Source organism: Parasteatoda tepidariorum, chromosome 6 (genome assembly GCF_043381705.1).
Source record: "Parasteatoda tepidariorum isolate YZ-2023 chromosome 6, CAS_Ptep_4.0, whole genome shotgun sequence".
Lineage (NCBI taxonomy): Eukaryota > Metazoa > Arthropoda > Arachnida > Araneae > Theridiidae > Parasteatoda > Parasteatoda tepidariorum.
The window spans coordinates 815,392-834,787 of record NC_092209.1 but is presented as its reverse complement, the minus strand read 5'-3'; the positions used below and the strand labels follow the sequence as shown (position 1 = coordinate 834,787).

Here is a 19,396-nt window from a genome sequence, read left to right as displayed (position 1 = left end):
AAGATTAGAAAATTAATATAATATATATATTGCAGAGAACAAAAATATACATTCTAACAAAAAAAGAAAAAAAAAATTAATGCTCAAATAATGAAAGTGCTTTAAAAAAATGTGCAAACAAGTTTTTATGAGCAAGATAAAATTGAATTTAAATTTTTAATTAAAATTGAGTTATAGGGTTTAGGAAAACTAAAAATTAAAACAAAATCACTATAGTACAAAATAAGATTCCATGATTATTTGGAATTATACATTAGATATTATTTCTATTTCTTGAATTTCTAGGTTTCATAAATTTTAAATAGGAATAATATTTTCTTTAAAAAAAAATTATAACAATATTACAAACAGTGAGCAGTTTAAAAATTCTAGTTTTCCTCCACTTTTCTAATTTCTCTTGTTGCAATAGCACTGCATTAAAATATCGAAATTCTAAATATTATGCGCAAATGCATGGGGCTAAACCCCCAAAAAACAACGGTAAAACAACTTAAATTTACAATGAAATATGCACAAATGAATTGTATCAAAAAGTGATTACGCAAATACGCGATTAGTAACTCGCGTGTTGTAACAACATCATAACAGGATCATCAAATTCATGAAAAAAAGCATCGCAATTATTGCAACAGCAAAATAAAATCACTTTCATTAACGATGAAATCAGCATGAATAGAGCAGGGGGGGTGCATTGCAAAAACTGCTGAAAAGATTTTTAAAAATAACATTAATTTTCAATAAAATTGTTTGTCAAAAACAAAGTGTGTCAAAAAGTGAAATTTAAATTTTCCATTTGAAACTCGCGCAGCGGAATTTTATCATCATACTAAAGATAAGGGATTTTCAAAATCACATGGAAAAGCATAACAATAGTTGCCTTTAAAAAAAAGTAAAATTTATTTAGATTTAAAATGAAATAGGCAAAAATAAAACATTTCAAAAAGTAATAAATTAAATACGCGACTTGAGTCCTTATACCGTAATAGATGTAGAGGAATTTTAAAAACCACAGGGAAATCGCTAGTTATAAAAGCTAAAAAACTATCAAAACCATTGCTTAAAAATATGATTAAATCAGCAACAATAAAGAGAGTCAAATAGCAATTACTTAAAATTCAAAATTCATATATTGTATTACAAGGATTGAGTTTTTTAAAACCATTGCAATTTCGTAGCAATAATCGTTGTAAAAGCGATCGAAAGACAATGTAGATTAATGATAAAACCTGCGCAAATTGAGAATATCAGAAAGTGATGACTAAATGTGCAATTTAAGTTTTTTGAAATTTTTCTTAATTTCCAAAAAAATATTTTTTTTTCATTGGGTTTAAAAGTTCTTGCGGGTCGCATATCAACAGACGGTGGGCCACAGGTTGTGCACCCCTAAAACTTAAGTTTCAAGGAATTTTACGCACTAAAAATCATTAAAAAAGGATTCTTTCAAATGCGTTGAATTTGTACCTTTTATTTTAATTTCAGCAAATGCAGCACTTCCAATTCCACCTTTGCTGACTGCTCGCACTTCAAAACTATACTCAAAAGAATCATTCAGTAAAGGAAAGGAAATACTTAAAGTTTCCTGGAGAAAAAAAATACATTTTAAAAACTTGAGGAAAAAAGTTACAAATTTATAAATATCAAGGTCATGCCTCCATGTTGGGATGGCGCTGTCATCAAGGTAGATGTTGTAAAAGGACAGAGGAGGGAATGCTCCGATTGAGAGCGGAAACGAATTGTTTAGGTGTCTTTGTTATATTAATTTTCTAATCTTTTACCATTACTAATAAATGTTTTTTTTTTTTGTGTTGTAAACTGGTTACCATTTTTTTTTTTGGACCAATTGTGTTTTGGGGAAGTATCTGAGTGAAGAAGCGAAAAGGAGAAAAAATGTATGTAATATCACAGCGCGCTCTCTTTCGAAAACCAGAGCATAAATCAAGGTATGAGATTTATCATATTCTGTTTATTAAAAACGTTTTAAGAGTTGAATTATGAGAAATATTGATGTTAAGTGATATTCTTAAAGAGGAGAATAATTGTGATTTAAAGAAATTATAATTATTTTGGGAATAGAAATAAATAGAACAATTATGTTTAACATAAGGGGAATAAAAAAAGAAGATTTGGTAGTAGCTGCGGAAGAATTAGGTTTAGAAGTAAAATCGGAACAGAAAGTTGTTGTTTTAAAAGATTTGATAGAAAAAATTGATAAATTTAAAAATGACTTTGATTTTGTTAAAGAATTTCTAATTACTACAGTTTCCGAACGTATTGAACGAGAGAGAAAAAAAGCAGAATTGTTAAGTGCAGAAAGGAATCAAAACAAAACAACAACTGAAGCAGCATTAGAACTCGAGAAGACTAGGCTTGAGATTGTTAAAGCACATTTAGAATTGACTAGAATGCAGACAGAGAGTAATAGTTCTAACTCAAATGTAGGAAATGATTTTAGTTCAAATAATAATAATTTAGAAACATTAATCAAAAGCGTTAAAACTTTAACTATTTTTGTCCCTAGTTAACCCGAATCTTGGAATTTATTTTTTAGGTCTCTTGAAAAAGCATTTGTAATAAAAAATGTCCCGGAAGAATTTAAAGTCTAAATATTATTTAATCTGTTAGGTGAACGAGCGGCACATTTGGTAGTTTATGCAAACGCGGAAGGAATGCAAGATTATCATAAAGTTAAAGCTTTAATTTTAAAAGAATTTCAACCTACCCCAGAAGCCTGCTTAGAAAACTTTCTTAATGCCAAAAGATCAAAAAAATGGTAACCAGTTTACAACACAAAAAAAAAACATTTATTAATAATGGTAAAAGATTAGAAAATTAATATAACCAAGATACCTAAGCAATTCACTTCCACCCTAAATTGGAGCATTCCCTCTTCTGTACTTTTACAACATCTATCTTGATGACAGTGCCATCCCAACATGGAGGCATGACAATCACATTTAGAGCACCCTAACATCTGATGATTTCCCCCAACACATGCATTCTCTGCCCCCCCAGGAAGGTTAATTAGAAGTTAAACACTGATAAATCTGAATGACATTTAAATCATTCATTAAAAGCATTTAACAATATTAAATATATCTTTGACAAATCAGGCACAGCTATTTTCAGACTGAACTTTGCCTAATAAGATAAAATTTCAGAATTATGTCTGCCAAATTATTAATTAAACAATAAATAAATAAATTAAACTATAATAAAAACTATTATTTAAAATAATTATTTTACTAAATAAAATATTAATGAAGAGACAATTATTTTATAAACACATTCAATCATGTTACTTTAAGCTAGATTCCTCCTGTGTTCAAAATTTCATTACTTGATTGTTCAACTCCCAATTTGTATCACTTCTTACTAATAGCCCATTCGATGATTTAATATTCTGTTTATAGTTATTTTTTACCAGAACCTAATAATTTATATTATATTATTTCACTAATTTCAAATGTAAATAATTACTTATTTAAAAATATTAATTTATAACTTATATTATATTGTTCCACTAATTTCAAATGTAAATAATTACTTATTTAAAAATATTAATTTATAAACAACCTTTCACTTCAATTTTCATATTTTATTGACATATTAATTGGACTAAAAACTAAAGTTAAGATTCCAAACAACAAAATAAGGGTGATCATGCATAGAAAACAGATAATCACTTAGAGCTGCCAAAAGTTTAAGAGTTCATTTAAGTTGAGAAAATTTTTATAGTTGTACATTTTTATCCTAAATTCCCTATATTAATACAATATAATATAATTATGGAAGCAATTATATTTTTTAATGCCTACATATCTGCAGTTTTGCTGTACTTTAAATTTGTAATTGTAATTTACATTTATTTTAACATTTCAGTGTGTTTCATAGCGAAAAGTTTAAAAATTATCTGTGATTTTTTATTTTTTTTTATTTTAGACATAGCATTAAATGGGCAAAGCTGAAAATGTTAATTTAAGGAAACGAAATGACATAATTAAGAAAATAAACATGGACATGAAGTTTGATCTTGATTTTTTAAACCACTTTTATTAGCTATGTTTTTTCCCCCTAAATGAATTAACAAATTAATCCAAACAAATTTGTTATGTTATGCCACCCACTTTCAAAAAATAAACCACATAATATGTATTTTCAATTTAATATTTTAATCAAAAGACTCAAAAAGGTATACAGTATTTTTAGCTGGGTTATAATTTCTAAAAGTAGTTTTAAATATAATACTTGAAGGAAATTTGTTTTTTAAATGTCTCTTTATCATTTAGAGATCTGAATATGAAGCGATTGTCTGAAAATATACTCATTTTGAGCTTGTCACGCCAATTTTCTTAAGTATGCATTGTCAACTATGTCGATTTCCTAAAAAAAGTTTTTTTATAGTTATATCCAATTTTCTTACAACTTCTTGAGATGTAGCCAATTTTTTTTTAAAAAAAGTATTACACGTTCTGAGCTTTGTCCAAAATAAAAAGATCACTGACGATATGCAGCTTACTATGTTTTGCTTTGGCCTGGGCTGCTCAGTGACTAAAACCACCTCAGTTTAAAGTTTATAAAGCAAAGTTTGATTCAAACCTAGAGTGAGAAAATGAAATTATATTATTTTAAACATTAATAAAATTCAAAAACGTTTACACTTTTAACGGCTTTGAAATCAATGTATTTTGTGCCATCTGCCAAGACGAAGATACGGTAGCCGGACACTGGATTCTTGGGTGAAGTGTACCTTGGTGGTGACCAATTTAATAACATGTCTGTAGAGTTGAGACATGCAGTTACATTTAAAGGTTTACTTGGTGCTAAAATGCAAAAGATATGTGCAATTATAAAATCATTATATAATTCAGAAGAAACAAAAAGCAATGCCTAAAATAACACTTTTATTTAGATATAAATTTTATACATGAAAACAATGTCAAATTTGCATTTTGTAAAGCTGAATCTCTTGATTTTTGTCACATTTTCTTCTTATATTTAAAGCAGGAATGGTAAATTTTTTCCACAAAGAAAAAAAAAAAAGAGGAGAAAACGACAAGAGGATAATAGATTTCTTCAATCCCAAATGGAAGAAATTCTTCTTCATAAACAAACATCAAATATTAATATAATTTTTTACACCATTTTTAACAGCAATCTAGTTTAAATAACAATATTAACTTCAAAACTATTTAGTATACGTTTCTTATAAATGGGGGTATGTTACAAATTTGCTCTTTTGCAAAAGACAAAAAAAAAACCTCCCAAAAAAAAAACTGTGTCAATTGTGGAAAGATTGTTTTAATTGCTTCCAAACTATTGGATTCTCTTTATTAGGCAGTCTAGAAAATTGCAAATTTTTTTGATATCAAGAAATTTATATAGCTGTTGGAACTGACCATTTTTGAAATTTAGCACATATCCTCATTTAACATTGACAAAATAAATAAATAAAATAATGAAGTAAGAAATATCCTTTTATGTTAAAAGCAATAATTTTATTCCCCTAGCAAAAATTTCACACATGATAAAAGCTGATGACAAATCATAAGTACACTTTGTCTGTCAAGAATGTACGGAAATCGCTCTATTTAGTCTCATTGAAATTTTGTGTAACTGAGTTAACTTCTGTTGGAGCCTTTGGCCATCTCTGCCTTATTGAATAGACCAACATACTTCAAAAAAGTTCTCAGGTCATCCAATTTTTTGTTGTTAATGGAAACAGCTAAATAAAGCGTTAAGAGTTGGAAGCTGAGGAATATCCTTTTTAGTGTGGGATACCAGACTGTTGATGAACAACCACTTTTTCAGGTACACAGTGGCTGTATGAGAAGTCACCTGTCCTTGTCTTGTCTTATTGTTTTAGTGGCATTGATATGTTGGTGACTGCTGGAAAACTGTTGAGCTGCATCAATTTATTTTCTGATTTTTCGGTGGCTTATAAAATGTGCCACGCATGTACTTGTGTTAAAATGTTAAGCGTTTGAAGTTGAGTGTTAAATAATAATATCAAAGTTCACGGGTCTCACTTTATCACAGTTACGAAAACATAATATTGATAAGTCTCATTCTAACACTGATTGCAATAATTATTATCGTAATTGATTCTTTATGATACATTGTTGCTATAGCTATACCGAGTCGTTTTAGAAACGGGGCACACGTATCCTTTTTAAAAAATGAGCAAGAACTACTGGATGAAGTTACCTGATACATTCCAACTCTATCAGTGCCTGTACGGAAACCAACAAAAAACATATTTTTGTAAATATGTTACATATTTTCTTTTAACATCCATTGTGAAACCAGGGGCTCTAAAAGTCATTGATTTATTTACAAAAGAGCCTTTGTAAACCAGACCTTAATAATATAGGTTTTATAATTAATATAGTAGGATAAATATTTTCACTTCTTGGTCATTTTGATTCCTTTTAAATTGCGATTTTATTGCAATTATTTATTTTTTTTAAAAACTTTTTTGATCATAGTATTTTGCTTTAACCTTGATTGAGGGTTGCGACTGTGTGTGCTTGAGCACAGCTGAGCGACAACCTACAAAGAGGTTTATTTTTCCCACTTTATTTTCTTTTTAATGTTAGTTCTTCCTTCAATACTCACTTTATTTTTGAGTCTTATACTTATTTTATTTAAATATGGTTCATATTGTTTGTTTAACTTGTAGCAATGAAGTTCATTTTTTTTACATATTTGTTTAAATGCGTCATACACAAAAGGTAATATATAATTTTTTTTTAATTATAAATCTAGTTCCTCTGTAAAATAAAATCAGTAGAATCTGATTTTGGAATTGAAATAAAATATTTAGAGAATATTAAATAACAGAAGAAGAGAATAATGAGCAGTTTTTACTTTATCATTAATGACTTAATAAAAAAAAATTAATTAAAATGATTATTTTCAGCTGAAATTGTTACTTCAAGTTTGAAAGTATTCAGACATACAAAATTCATAATGAGCTCATAAATACTCTATTGAATCTTAACAGAACTAGTCTAAAGTTTAAGGATATAACAGTCTGATTTCTCTTGTTTAGTCTGTATTCAGTCTTCATTCAAATTATAAATTTATTTTTTTATCAAAACTTGTAGTTGACCTCCATTTTTTTTCATTCTGTAAAATTTATAATTTATTTAAATTTTCCAAAAATTTGAAATCATGATTATTTTTTTCTGTGCGTATCATGATAAATCGTTTAAACTAATTAGGAAAAAATGGGACTTTTTAAAAAGCTTTAATGAATTATTTTTTTTAAAAAAACAAGTACTATAGTTGTAATTTTTCTCGCTCTTTGATTAAGATTCTTTGTAACGATAGTGATGTAACTATTGAATTTGCAATTGTAAACAGCAATTATTTTAACTTTCAAGCATTTAAAAGTTTTAAATAATATTAATATTTATTTTAACTTTCAAGCATTTAAAAGTTTTAAATAGTAATATTTATTTAAGTTATTGTTCATGTATATTATGAGTAATATTGGTCGAAATCGGTTGAAATGAACTTTCCTAAACGAAGACAAAAGCATCAAAGTAAAAATTTTGTTACCACTGTGAAATAAGGTTGGGATTTTTTTCGAAGAAACCTATAACTTCTAGGTGAAGTGGAGGTAACTAAAAATTACCTACTATAGATTATTTGGTTTTAAGAATAGTTTAAATTTATACAAATTAAACCTAATATAGCAGCAGGAAGTTGATAGGTTTGCATATCTATACCTTTAAATAACTATTTAGTTATTTTTTCTTTAATAATTTAATTTTATACCCAATTTAAAATCTACTTATTTTTAAGAGTTGGTTGGAGCATTCATGCTTCAAAGTATTTGATTATAGAAATTAAAATGCTGTTCGCAATTATGGATTTAATATGAGATTTATATTAGTGGATATTTTTAGCATGTGATTTGTTAATTTAATTTTATGTGTAAAATTTGATCGAGATTGTAGTAGTTATTTAGTAGTTACAGAACTTTAAGATTAGGTTTTTCTATACTCTTTAATATAAAATCCTACAAAAAACTTCTGCTGTTTTAGTTTCCTATTAGGTAGGTATAGGGTGCGTATAGGTGCTTTAGGTATTAAATATAGGGTCTCTAATTCACTTTAAATGTTACAAAACATTTAAACAAAATGCATTATTTACCACAAAGATTAAAACTATTCCCAGTCAAGTTCAAGCATGTGGGTGTGAGGAACCATGCTTCAGCGCTTTCACTTTTCCCGGTCTCTACTTCTGCAAAGGGCGTGATGCGAACCGTGTAATTCACGTTGAACGGGAGATCGAGAATGGTCACAGATAAAATATTGTAAGGCTGCAAATAGGAAAAGAATATTAAAAACAGTTCTGTTCAACAAATGTCTTCTTTTAACAACAAAAAATGAGGAAGAAACAACCCTCACCAAGGCAACTTTTTGCGACACAACTGGGCTGTCACTGAGAGAGGGGAACCAAAAAATCTCGTAGGAGCATGGCAGTTCTGAAAAAAAAAATATTACGTTAGATTATATTTTTAAAAAAATAATTTTAAAAAAAACATATTTCATAACTTTTACAAAATGTCGAATAGATTTCAGACCTTTAGATGCATTCCATCTGACAACTGCTTTAACAAGACCACTTACTATAGAAAAATCAGAAACTCGTACATCACTTGGAGCACTGAGACTAGGAGTAAAATCTTTAAAAAAAAAAAAATTTATATCACATTAGTCATTTTTAATATACAAGTCTAAATCAATGTGCTGTTTCCCACTATAAGTAAAAACCTTACAATTCTCAATTGAAGTTAATAATTATCAAATTTTCATCAAAAGTGCTAAATTTCAATTTTATAAAACAGTAGTTATAGAATTTTTCTTACTCACAACACGGCTTGAAAGAGATTTTTTTTAATGAAAAACACCTGTATTAACAGATAATTAAAAAGGTTTTTGAAAGATACAGCCTCATTAAATCCTAATTCTATGATGGTTTCAATTTAAGTCACATTACACAATGACATTAGTCAATCTAAAAGCATTTATTTTAAGATTGTTGTTGTTGTTGTTGTAATTCATTTACGTCGTACTAGAGCAGCACAATGGGCTTGGTTGTGTTCAAGAGATGAATTATTGAGTTTCACATTTAATTAGTATTTATTTTACATTTAAGTATTAAGAATAAGGGGAGAAAATATGAAACAAGAGCAGCGCATCATTCTACAATGGCGGTTAGGATTCTTCTGGTGAATGACAGAGACAGTTACTGATCGTAACTGTCGCGATTACGATTAAGTTAAGTTCAGTTGCCACAGGGTATTGGCGACGGTCTGGGAAACAACCCTGAGGATGATTCGAAGACATGCCATCACAATTTTGATCCTCAGCAGGGGGGATGGCACCCGTGTTTCGGTAACCTGACGACCTGCATGCAAAGTTGAGCACTTTACAGTAGAACAGCTTAACAAGGACCGATACCGCACACCCTCGGTTGATACGCAGACTGATCCAAGTGGTCACCCACCCGCACACTGACCGTAGCCAGTGATGCTTGACTTCAGTGATCTGCTGGGAACCGCATCTTAAAGATCAGTCCACTGCGGAACCATTTACTTGAAGAGATTAATTAATCCTTACAAAACTTGGATCTACAAAACACTATGTTTACATTAGGATTGGCAAAAATCATAATTGAAGGGAGGGTATCGATTTTATTTTATTTCTTAAACAAGGGTTAATTGGGAAACTGTAGCCACTGGACCAGTAACTTAAGGATATTATTAGTGCATGCATATTTTGCAAGTCCGCTGACAATTTTTCTTGGATTTTTTCTTTTTTAAATATATATTTACATATTTATATTTTATAGCAGATACACATTTATATTTCATAGGGGATTTTTTTAAAAAATACACATAAATATTTATACAAGGCCCTTTTTGATAATTTAATAATCATTTTATAGAATTATTTTACTAGATTGATATCTGATTTGTTATAAATTTTTATAGTAAAAACTAATTACTTAAATTTAAAATCTTATATTTAAAACTTAAAATCTAAAATAAGAATAAAGTAGACTAAGTTACTTTGATTGAAAACAATACTTACATGTTAAAGAATTGCGGACTGCATACCTTGCACCAAAGGTTAGACAAAAGATGATAAAAAACTGAAAAATATAAAGTTTTAGCATGTAGGGTGACCTGGGGTAATTCCTGATCAAAAAATGCAAACATCTATTTTGTGAAAAAACTATTCAAGATAGAACTTTAATATTTACTGAAAGTTTATAGGCTATATGAGATGAGTCCTATGCTACCTTCTTTTGTTTGAAAATCTAATTAGGATTTAAAAGATTTAAAATTTTTAGTGATCAGGAATTACCCCTTCTCTTGATCATTTCTGGGGTAATTCCTGATCACTTCTGGGGTAATTACTGATCATCAGTTCTTATAGTAAAGGGGCTGTTTAAAAATGGGTGATTTCACAGTATTGTGCATGTTGCAGACGTGACATTTACGAAGTTTGATTGCTCATAATTAAATAAAAAATTAAGGTAGGTAACTGGTTTTTGCATCATAAAATTCAGGAGACATATCATCTTTTAACCCAATGCATATATAAAAATAAAAATGAATTTAAACAGCTTTAAAATAAAAATTTGAAGCATTGCGGACCATGACGCAGAAAAATATGGTTTTTAGAATGTTTTTCTACATTCACCAAAATCTCTTAATTTTATGAAATAAATTACAACTCTTTTTTAGGTAAGATTTCAATGTATATTTATATAAAAGAAATCACAAGAATTTTGAAGAAGTAAAATTAATTTAATTAAAAATTACCAAATTAAAAACAATATGTATGTTGCGGATATGACGTTGCAAACATGACAGAAAGTTTCTCATTATAAATATCCTTCTTAAATATGGTCATATATCATTGGAATATTATATATTTCTTTTGTTAAATAAAATGTTAAGTAAATCGGAATTGTTAAATCATTTTTCTTTTAATATTTAAAATTTTTGAACTTAAATTTTATTATAAAATTAATTATTCTAAATTACTTTTATTTTAGATTTTAGGCAAAAGATGTGTATAGAATCACATTACAATTTATTTATTATATTATTTATCTTTAAGGCAAGTTCTGAATTGTATGAAAAAAACCATGCAGAATGATCAGGTGAAGGTTCCCATGGCAAAGGGCATAAGTATGAGTCGATTTAAATTGTTTCAAATTGCGGTTTTTCCAAACACTTAAACTTGTTTATAGCTACGGGTTTGAAGTGGTGTTTAAGTGTAATATTTGGTTTGCTTGTAGAAATTATTTCGCCTGGCCACCAATAGTTATCAAACAATATGGATATCCACTGGCTTTCTTCTAAAACTGTAACTGGTGTTAAAGCTTGTTGTTGTGAAGCTATAACAAAATTTGAAGGCAGTTTAGTAAATATTTCAGCTAGGTGCATGATTTGGGGACTAGAGAGAGGAGAATTTAAAGAATATTCCACTGAATTAAGTGTTATAGGTGAGATGAAATGCAATAATCTCGCATTTGAGATCGATTTGCAGAGACTATAACGTTCTTTCAACATGGATGCCTCAGGATCGACAGTGTCTTTGCTTACATACATAATTTTTATATTCCCATCTGAGTATCTGTTCTTAAAATATGCACCTGTTGCCAGAGCCGTAACTACGCCGGGGCATCGCCCCGAGGCCCTGACGGTCAAGGGGGCCCCATATGAAGAGAGCAAATCATGTTTTTTCAAAATACAGTCCTCTAATTATATACAGGTAGGAAAGAAATTGTGCTAAGATAGAGTTGCTGAAAATTTTCTTTTTTGTAATTACGTACTACTATAACATAAAGGAAAGGGTAAAAAACGGTATAACAGCTTTCCGCGAATTATTTCCCTTTCTCATAAGAACAAACACGCTTTGCAGAGAAGGGGAAAGGCCACATCTGCAAGTAGTTGACTGTTAACACTTTCTGTACATTACACTTCTGGTTTACATTGTTTCCTCTACTATCTAGCGTCAGACCCAGTGGCGTGCCAACCAGGGGGAGGCAGAGGGCCCCTCTCAAATTTAAGTGATGGGACAAACGATGCGTTTCGCCCTTCTGAAATTTAGACACTCACAAAAATAAAGTAAAATCGGTAATTTAAAAAAAAAAATTTCAATTTTGAAGCTATTTTTGAAATAAGAAAACTCTATATTCCACTAAAATTTATGTGCTTTGCCTCTTCTGATATTTAGTTATTCGCAAAGACGAAGTCCATTAAAATAGGTAATTTTAGAGAAGATTTGCAGAATTGCATCTATTTTCCAAATAGAAAACTTAATTTTCCTCTTAAATTATAGTAAGGGGATAGGAAACTTTATTTTCTTCTGAGATAAATTAAAGGGGTCTAAAATGTGTTTTGTATCTTCTGAAATTTAGACATTTGAAATAATAAAGTCTAGTGATATTTTTTTTTTTTTTAAAAAAAAACCTTGAATCTATTTTCCAAAAAGAAAATTTTATTTCCCCCTTAAATTAAAGTGAGGGAGCGAAGCTTATACTTCGCCCCTTCTGAAATTCAGATATTCGCAGGAATAAAGTCAAGTAAAATTTATATTTAACTCTTATTTTCGACTTTAAAGCTATTTTCCAAATCGAAAACTTTATTTTCCTCTGAAATTTAATTGAGATGGAAGATAATGTGCGCAACTCCTTCTGAAAATTTGACATTCGATACAATAAAGTAAAGTAGAATTGAGAATTTTAGAAAAAGAAACTACTTTTTTTTCCAATTTACTAGCTATTTTCCAAATTGAAGTAGAAATACCCCCTACCCCACAAGAAAAATACTTCGGTTTTGTATCAATTTTTTTTACATATTACAACTTTTAATTTATTAAAAAAATTTAAAACTAAAACATGAAAAGAGAAGAGGAGCACATCATAAAAAAAAACATAACAAGAGTTTAGAAAACTAAAATAAGTACCACTGTTTTGCATCCTGAAAAATGCATCATACACTGAGACTAATGGATATATTTTAAAGCATCTTTTGACTGTGGGTGGTATGAAGGTGTTAAAACCTTCATACCACCCACAGAGTTGACCCACAGTTATCTGACTCCTCAAAAAACAGCCATCTCCCTTTATACCATGGAAAAATGACCTTTTGCTTCTTTAAATTGCCTTAATCATTTTTATGACCCTGGGCTCTTTTGTGCTTTTATAAAATGTCATATATTTACAGTACCATCTATATGTCCCTTAAGTTGTCTTAAACTAGCAATTATCTAGATGTTCTAGGAAAACAGATGTAAGCTTTTAAGGGATCCAAGGGGATGACTCTTGTTAACATTTACTTAGGTCATTTTGTCAAGAGATTTTTTCTGAGACAAACGTAAAACGTTGCAGTTAAATTCCAGTTTTTAACTCATTTAATTGCGTCATTTAAATTAACCATTTTTAATTCAGATATAAATTTTCTGTTACCTTTTGTTTTGTTCAATTTTTGAAATTAAAATTTAACTTTAATTAAGAGTTTTTAAAATTATTTGCAACTTCATTTTTTCAAACATAAATCGTGATATCAATAATTCCCATTCTTAATAAAAATTTTCTTTGGAAAACAAGAAAACCAAATGTAAATTTATTTATAAGGAGGTAAGTAAATGTTTGCATTAACTCATTTAATACATTTAAATTTTATATTTATATACTGTTAGAATTCTTTTATAAGAATGGTAACATAAAAATTGCTTTTTTTTATGTTCGTATATAAAATTTAATTTGTATAGTACTTTAATTGATAATTTTACTGTTTATTGTGTGCATGGATTTTGTTCTGATTTTATATTTTTTAAATTATTAAGACCTTTAAATTTTTTAAATTGGAACTTCGAATTTTTAGGGTTTTTAACAACTTAGTTTTCATTAAAAAGTGAAATGCAATCTTCATTTTATATAAAAAAAAAATCATATTTAATTTTATAAAAGAACGCATTTAATTTAATAAAAAAGCTATGAACATCAGCTTAGAAATCCGTAGTAATTAAAATTCATTTCCATGACAAACCATTAAAAAGAATATATTTTTAATTAACAAATATGCTTTGACTTTTTCTCATTTTCTTTCATAAAAAAAAACTATTACTCTTTGTCATAATTTAGTCATATATGATTACATGGTTTCATGAATACACAGGCCAAATATTCAAGAACGATTTTCTATGGATCTGTCCATATTGGAGTAAGACAACTGTTTTTGTTAATCGATGTATAAAGAGAAAAAATTTCTGAATATTTTTTCAATTAGGACTTTTGATTTAATGATCGGATCTTCACGTTCTAGGACTCCATCTTAATAATTCGAGGGTGTGACATCAAATATGCAAATTAATTAGTGCACGATATTTTATTTTAAGTTACGCAATCAGACGCAAAAACATACTTTCTCCGAATAAACACAACTTTTGTTCAACAGATTCGATTTTCTAACCCCCGTAATATAGGAGGTAGCTGTAATCTGGGGAATATGGTCCCAATAGTTGGGTCGGGTGAGCTATCCAAAGTTTGGACCCCCAAATGTTAATTTTATTTTTTTGTATTTCACTACAGATCGAGAGCTTTTTAAGGGAATTGAAAAAATTTCGCACACGATTATAAAATTCTGTTATCTAAAGATAATTCCACGCAAGAAATAACTTTTAGTAAATATTTATTATTTTTTATTTAATAATAGCCTGATGTTGATCATTTACGTCACACTAGTGCTGCACAGTAGGCTATCGGCGACGGTCTGGGAAACATCCCTTGAGGTTTGATCCTTTGTAGAGGGGATGGCACTCCTGCTTCGGTAGCCCGGTGACCTGCACCCGAAGTCTAGCACTTTATCGTAGAACAGTTTAATGAGGACCAATACCGTACACCCTCGGTCCCTACGTAGACTGACCCAAGTGGCTGACCAAGTGGCTACGTAGACTGACCCAATACAAATTTGAGCGAAATTGGTTGAATAGTGCATTAGTTCCTGAGAAATTGAGTTTTATAAGTACGCCTTTTTTAAAATTTAATTTCTCAGGATTAATCGATTTCGCTGAAATTTTGCATTTTGTCATGTTTAAAACTTACAATGTTTTGTAATTCAATTTATATGCGAACAAATAACTCGTTTTCATAAATATATTCACTAACATAATACATAAATAGCTAAAATGACACTTAGAGATGGAGTACTGAAAGTTTTTGAAAGGGCCCCCGCCAAAAATGTTTGCCCCAGGGCCCCGAGGAGTGAAGTTACGGCACTGTCTGTTGCCTTTTCTTTTTAATGGCATTTTCAACTATCTACTTTCTTTTTAATGGAGACATTTTTGATATCACATTTGTTAAAACATCAAGTTTCTAATTTTCTTTACCGCTTTTCCTAAAGATTGTCTGCTAGTGTAGCCTGATATATTCACGCCTGATTTTTCAGCTTCTGCTTTTTTCTTTCTACATTTCCTCTGTGCTTCTTTATTTTTTGCTCTTATGTGCTCTTTCTGTTCTTCTGTAAGAACCTTAAAATGTCTGTATTCCTTCTTTTTCTTGCTTTCTTCTGCTTTTATAATTTCATATTTCTCTGCTTCTGCTTTCGATTTCTGTCTTTTCAGTCTGGACCTTTCTGTTCTTGTTAATGGCATTAGAAATTTTATAGTTTTACCTACTTTGTTTAGAATTCTATAATCTGTTTCAAGTTTCATAAATTTTAATTAATTATATAATAATCAAATAAATCAACTAGTAAAAACCAAATCCTTTGAAAACTTTAATTGAAAAATTTAATANTCAAATATTTAGTTTTTTTAAACTATTAAAAATAAAACTAGATGCTATTTTGTGATAAGAGTGATACATACAATCCACTCATAAGACTTAAAGTACTTAACATGTAGAATTTTAGCAGAAATACAGGTTTAACTTTTTTTCTCGTAACTGAGTGTCTTTTTTGGTAGCATGAGTTACCAAGCTATTTTAATTAAAATTTCAAAAAGTTAGAGATTCTTAGGATTTTTAATGGTATCATTAAAAAAAACAGAAAAATTGTCATCAACCTAAATTTTGTTGAAAGAAAATAAGTGCAATATTTATTATTGCATCGTATTTGAAAGCTAGATTTCTAAAAATCTGTAGCATGAGTTACTGTGGAATTACCCAGGAGCATTGTCGAGGACGAGAAGGGCTTGCATGGCCATTCCTTGTATCTCAAATGTCACTCTTATCTCAAAACAAAACTTCTCTTGCTCAATAGCTCGTATGTTAGGGCACTCGTATCTCGAGGTACCACTGTATATTAATTTATCAACTCAAAGGATATAATTCACAAACATTTATTATAATCAGCAAAATTGAGTAAAATAATTTGATTGCACATAATGTATTGTTCTTTTTACACAGTAAAACATATTACTTCAAAAAGATAAGTAAAATAAAGTTAATATTTTCCTTATTTCCATGCTAAAAAAAATGACTAATACCTATGAGATGATTAAACAAATATGCAACACAAAAATTAAATTTTAAAAAAATGAATTTTCATCATCGTAATGCAGAAAAAAGTTTATATCAGTTATTGCGTTCTTTCGTTTTTACCAGGTACTCAGCAATATATGCTAAAACTTTTTTAAGGATTTCAGCAAAAAAATTTAATGCTAAAAAAATACCATACATATATTTCAAGATATATACAAGTCATGACATGATCATTGATGGCCAAGATACAAGGTTTCTGAAGTTGACATTTCTGTTACTTTAAATTAGTAATATGTACATTTGTTATTTTTTAAAGTATCTAGCAGAAAGATACTTTAGAGGCATTAGAGAGGCATGTCGCAGAAAGCCCGAAAAAAATTCTGCCACAGGGGTTATAATACAAGGTTTATAAAATATTTGTTTTTAAAACAGTTAAATTTTTTCTTTATAAACATCACGTACATAGAAAAATCTTTAATAAGTAAACACCTTCGTTTATTTCGGTCGGACAAAAATTGTATTCACCATTTTTTTAACAACAAGTGACCATCAAGAGAAGTAATAAGGAACGAAAACGTTTTAATACCAAGAAATACTATATAAGCAGATATACTATAAGTAAACATCTTACCATATAAAATTTCATTTTACTTCTCAAGCCCTACTTCTAAAAGTAATAGATGTCTAACACAGTCTAGAAAACCTGCTGAAACTTCATTAATCAGACAGTACTTTAGCGTACGTCCAAAAATGTTTATTTTATGAAACTCGTCCTTCAAAGAGAGCGCCATTTTGCTGTTGTTTTTGTGCAGATCCAGATCTCGTTTATTTATCGCTTTTTTTTATATATATATAAGAAGTATCTTAGCAACCGCCGCAATTCTATCATGTTAACCCCACAAATATTTTGCGACATTTTAAATAGGGGATTACCAAAACTATTCTCACGCCAAGATATGGCCGCCACTGCAGTTGAATTCTGCATGAAAAACATGAAAATAAAAGAAAACGAATCTGCTAGGTAATCTCAACTTCCGTTACGAAGCATTATTCTTAGTGGTAGGCAACCTTAAAAACGAGAGAATGTAGTTCGGCAATGCCAGAATTCTCTAAATTCTTGGAAAAATTTAATGAAGGTTTTACACATTGATTTTGGTCCCGCAATGCACTGATCGTTAAGACACGGATCCCAGCAGATCACAGAAGTCAAGCATCACTGGCTGCAGTCAGTTAGCGGGTGGGTGACCACTTGGATCAGTCTGCGTAGTGACCGAGTGTGTGCGGTATGGGTCGTCGCTAAACTGTTCTACCGTAAAGTGCTCGACTTCACGGGCAGGTCGTCGGGCTACCGAAACGGGGGTGCCATCCCCTCTGCAGAGGATCAAAATTGTGATGTCATGTCTTCGGATCATCCTCAGGGATGTTTCCCAGACCGTCGCCAATAGCCTATTGTGCAGCTCAAGTACGACGTAAATGAACTACAACAGCAACATTGGTTCTGTGCTTATTTAATATTTGTTTTGTTGTTTTCGCATTTCTAATGTTTTCTGTTTAAATCTTTACAACAGCATTAATTTATAAAAAATTGAAAATAAATGCCTGTACTTTAGGAATCTGAATTAATAAACGTTATTTTAATGCAGATAATAATTTGATGGAAAATATTAAATCAAAGAAAGATATTTTTTGGATACATTAAGGTTTTGATAAAAAAAAATATATTTTTAACATTTAAAATTTTGATAAAAAAAATTTATTTTTAACATTTTCAAAACTTTAATAACTTATCTTCAAATATATCGTAGATATTCTTGATCTAGTAGATATTCAAGGAAGTATTCAAGAAAATTTCTTTCAGATTTCGTATCATCACTAACTTTTTCGCCATTTTCTCTCGAAATTTCGTCAATTAAACTCTTGGCGATAGAATTCTCTTGGCGATCATCCTCTTAAATTAATCACCAAAGTATAGGGTTATTAAGAGTCTGACATTTGAGACAGTGTGTTCGTTGAAAGTTACATTGAAAGAGGGCATTATATTGAAAATACAAAAAAGTATAATAATATTGGGTGCTTCGTTTTTTCCTGCTTAGGAATAAAAATCAGTCGGAAATAGTACCCGCAGAGTCGGATTATACCTTCGGTAGGCCCTAGGCACAGCCGTTTATGGGCCCTCCCCTCCTTCCCCCACTCCTAGTGGCGTATCTAGGGTATGGCAGGCGAGAGCTATGGGCGAGAGCCATGGGCGCATTATTTGAAAAAGGCGCAAAATCAACCAACACCAACGTTTCTTTCTTTTTTTCAAAATATTTTAATATTTTGTTTGTTTTAAAAAAATAAATTTCACATACATACAAATGCAAATTTTAAAAACAATAATAAAAATTTTAAAAAAATAAATAAAACATTGAAAAGAATCATTTAGAAAACTCTCCAGAATGCAGAATAAAAACTTCCAATGATCCGATCCTCAGATAAATCTTTATTTTTCCAGTACCATAAGCAAAAAGACAAGATAAATATCTCTTCATATCGCATTACCTGGATGTTAAAGGGCAATTATCCGGAGATGAATAGAACATCTGCAGGCAGAGAAGAGTCCTTTGGTGGTGACAGAGGGCAAAGAAATGTGAAAACCATGGAGTGTCCCTGTCTAGTTTAGCCCAATTATCATACCCTTAAATGCTTGTAGATCTTAAATTTTATCAGGGGTGAAAATCACTTTGAAAAGCGGCTTTCGAATTTGTTGAATATACAAATAGAACCCTTGCTGTAAATTAGCGTAAATCCTTTCAAAAAGGGAGGTTTTGCCACACATGGTGGGAATCACTGTCACAAAACATTTAAATACTAAAAACAGGAGGTGCCTCTGCCTTGCTTA

The 19,396-nt window shown here is 29.8% G+C and overlaps 1 protein-coding gene across 2 annotated transcripts in view; it reads right to left on the bottom strand.

The window, feature by feature from the left end:
• LOC107437039 (fibroblast growth factor receptor 1-A) overlaps positions 1 to 17,493 on the bottom strand; it is a 58,581-nt gene extending 41,088 nt beyond the window's left edge. Inside the window, exons 1-7 of one of the 2 annotated variants that reach the window (XM_016048906.4) lie at positions 17,147 to 17,493; positions 10,107 to 10,167; positions 8,594 to 8,695; positions 8,418 to 8,494; positions 8,161 to 8,329; positions 4,657 to 4,820; positions 1,462 to 1,579 (exon numbers count right to left, since the gene is read on the bottom strand). In XM_016048906.4, coding sequence (XP_015904392.2) covers positions 1,462 to 1,579; positions 4,657 to 4,820; positions 8,161 to 8,329; positions 8,418 to 8,494; positions 8,594 to 8,695; positions 10,107 to 10,167; positions 17,147 to 17,161 — 706 coding nt within the window. In that variant the 5' untranslated portion in view covers positions 17,162 to 17,493. The remainder of the gene's footprint in view (positions 1 to 1,461; positions 1,580 to 4,656; positions 4,821 to 8,160; positions 8,330 to 8,417; positions 8,495 to 8,593; positions 8,696 to 10,106; positions 10,168 to 17,146) is intronic. The other variant, XM_043042780.2, reaches the window with a different exon arrangement.
• Positions 17,494 to 19,396: the final 1,903 nt, after the last annotated feature.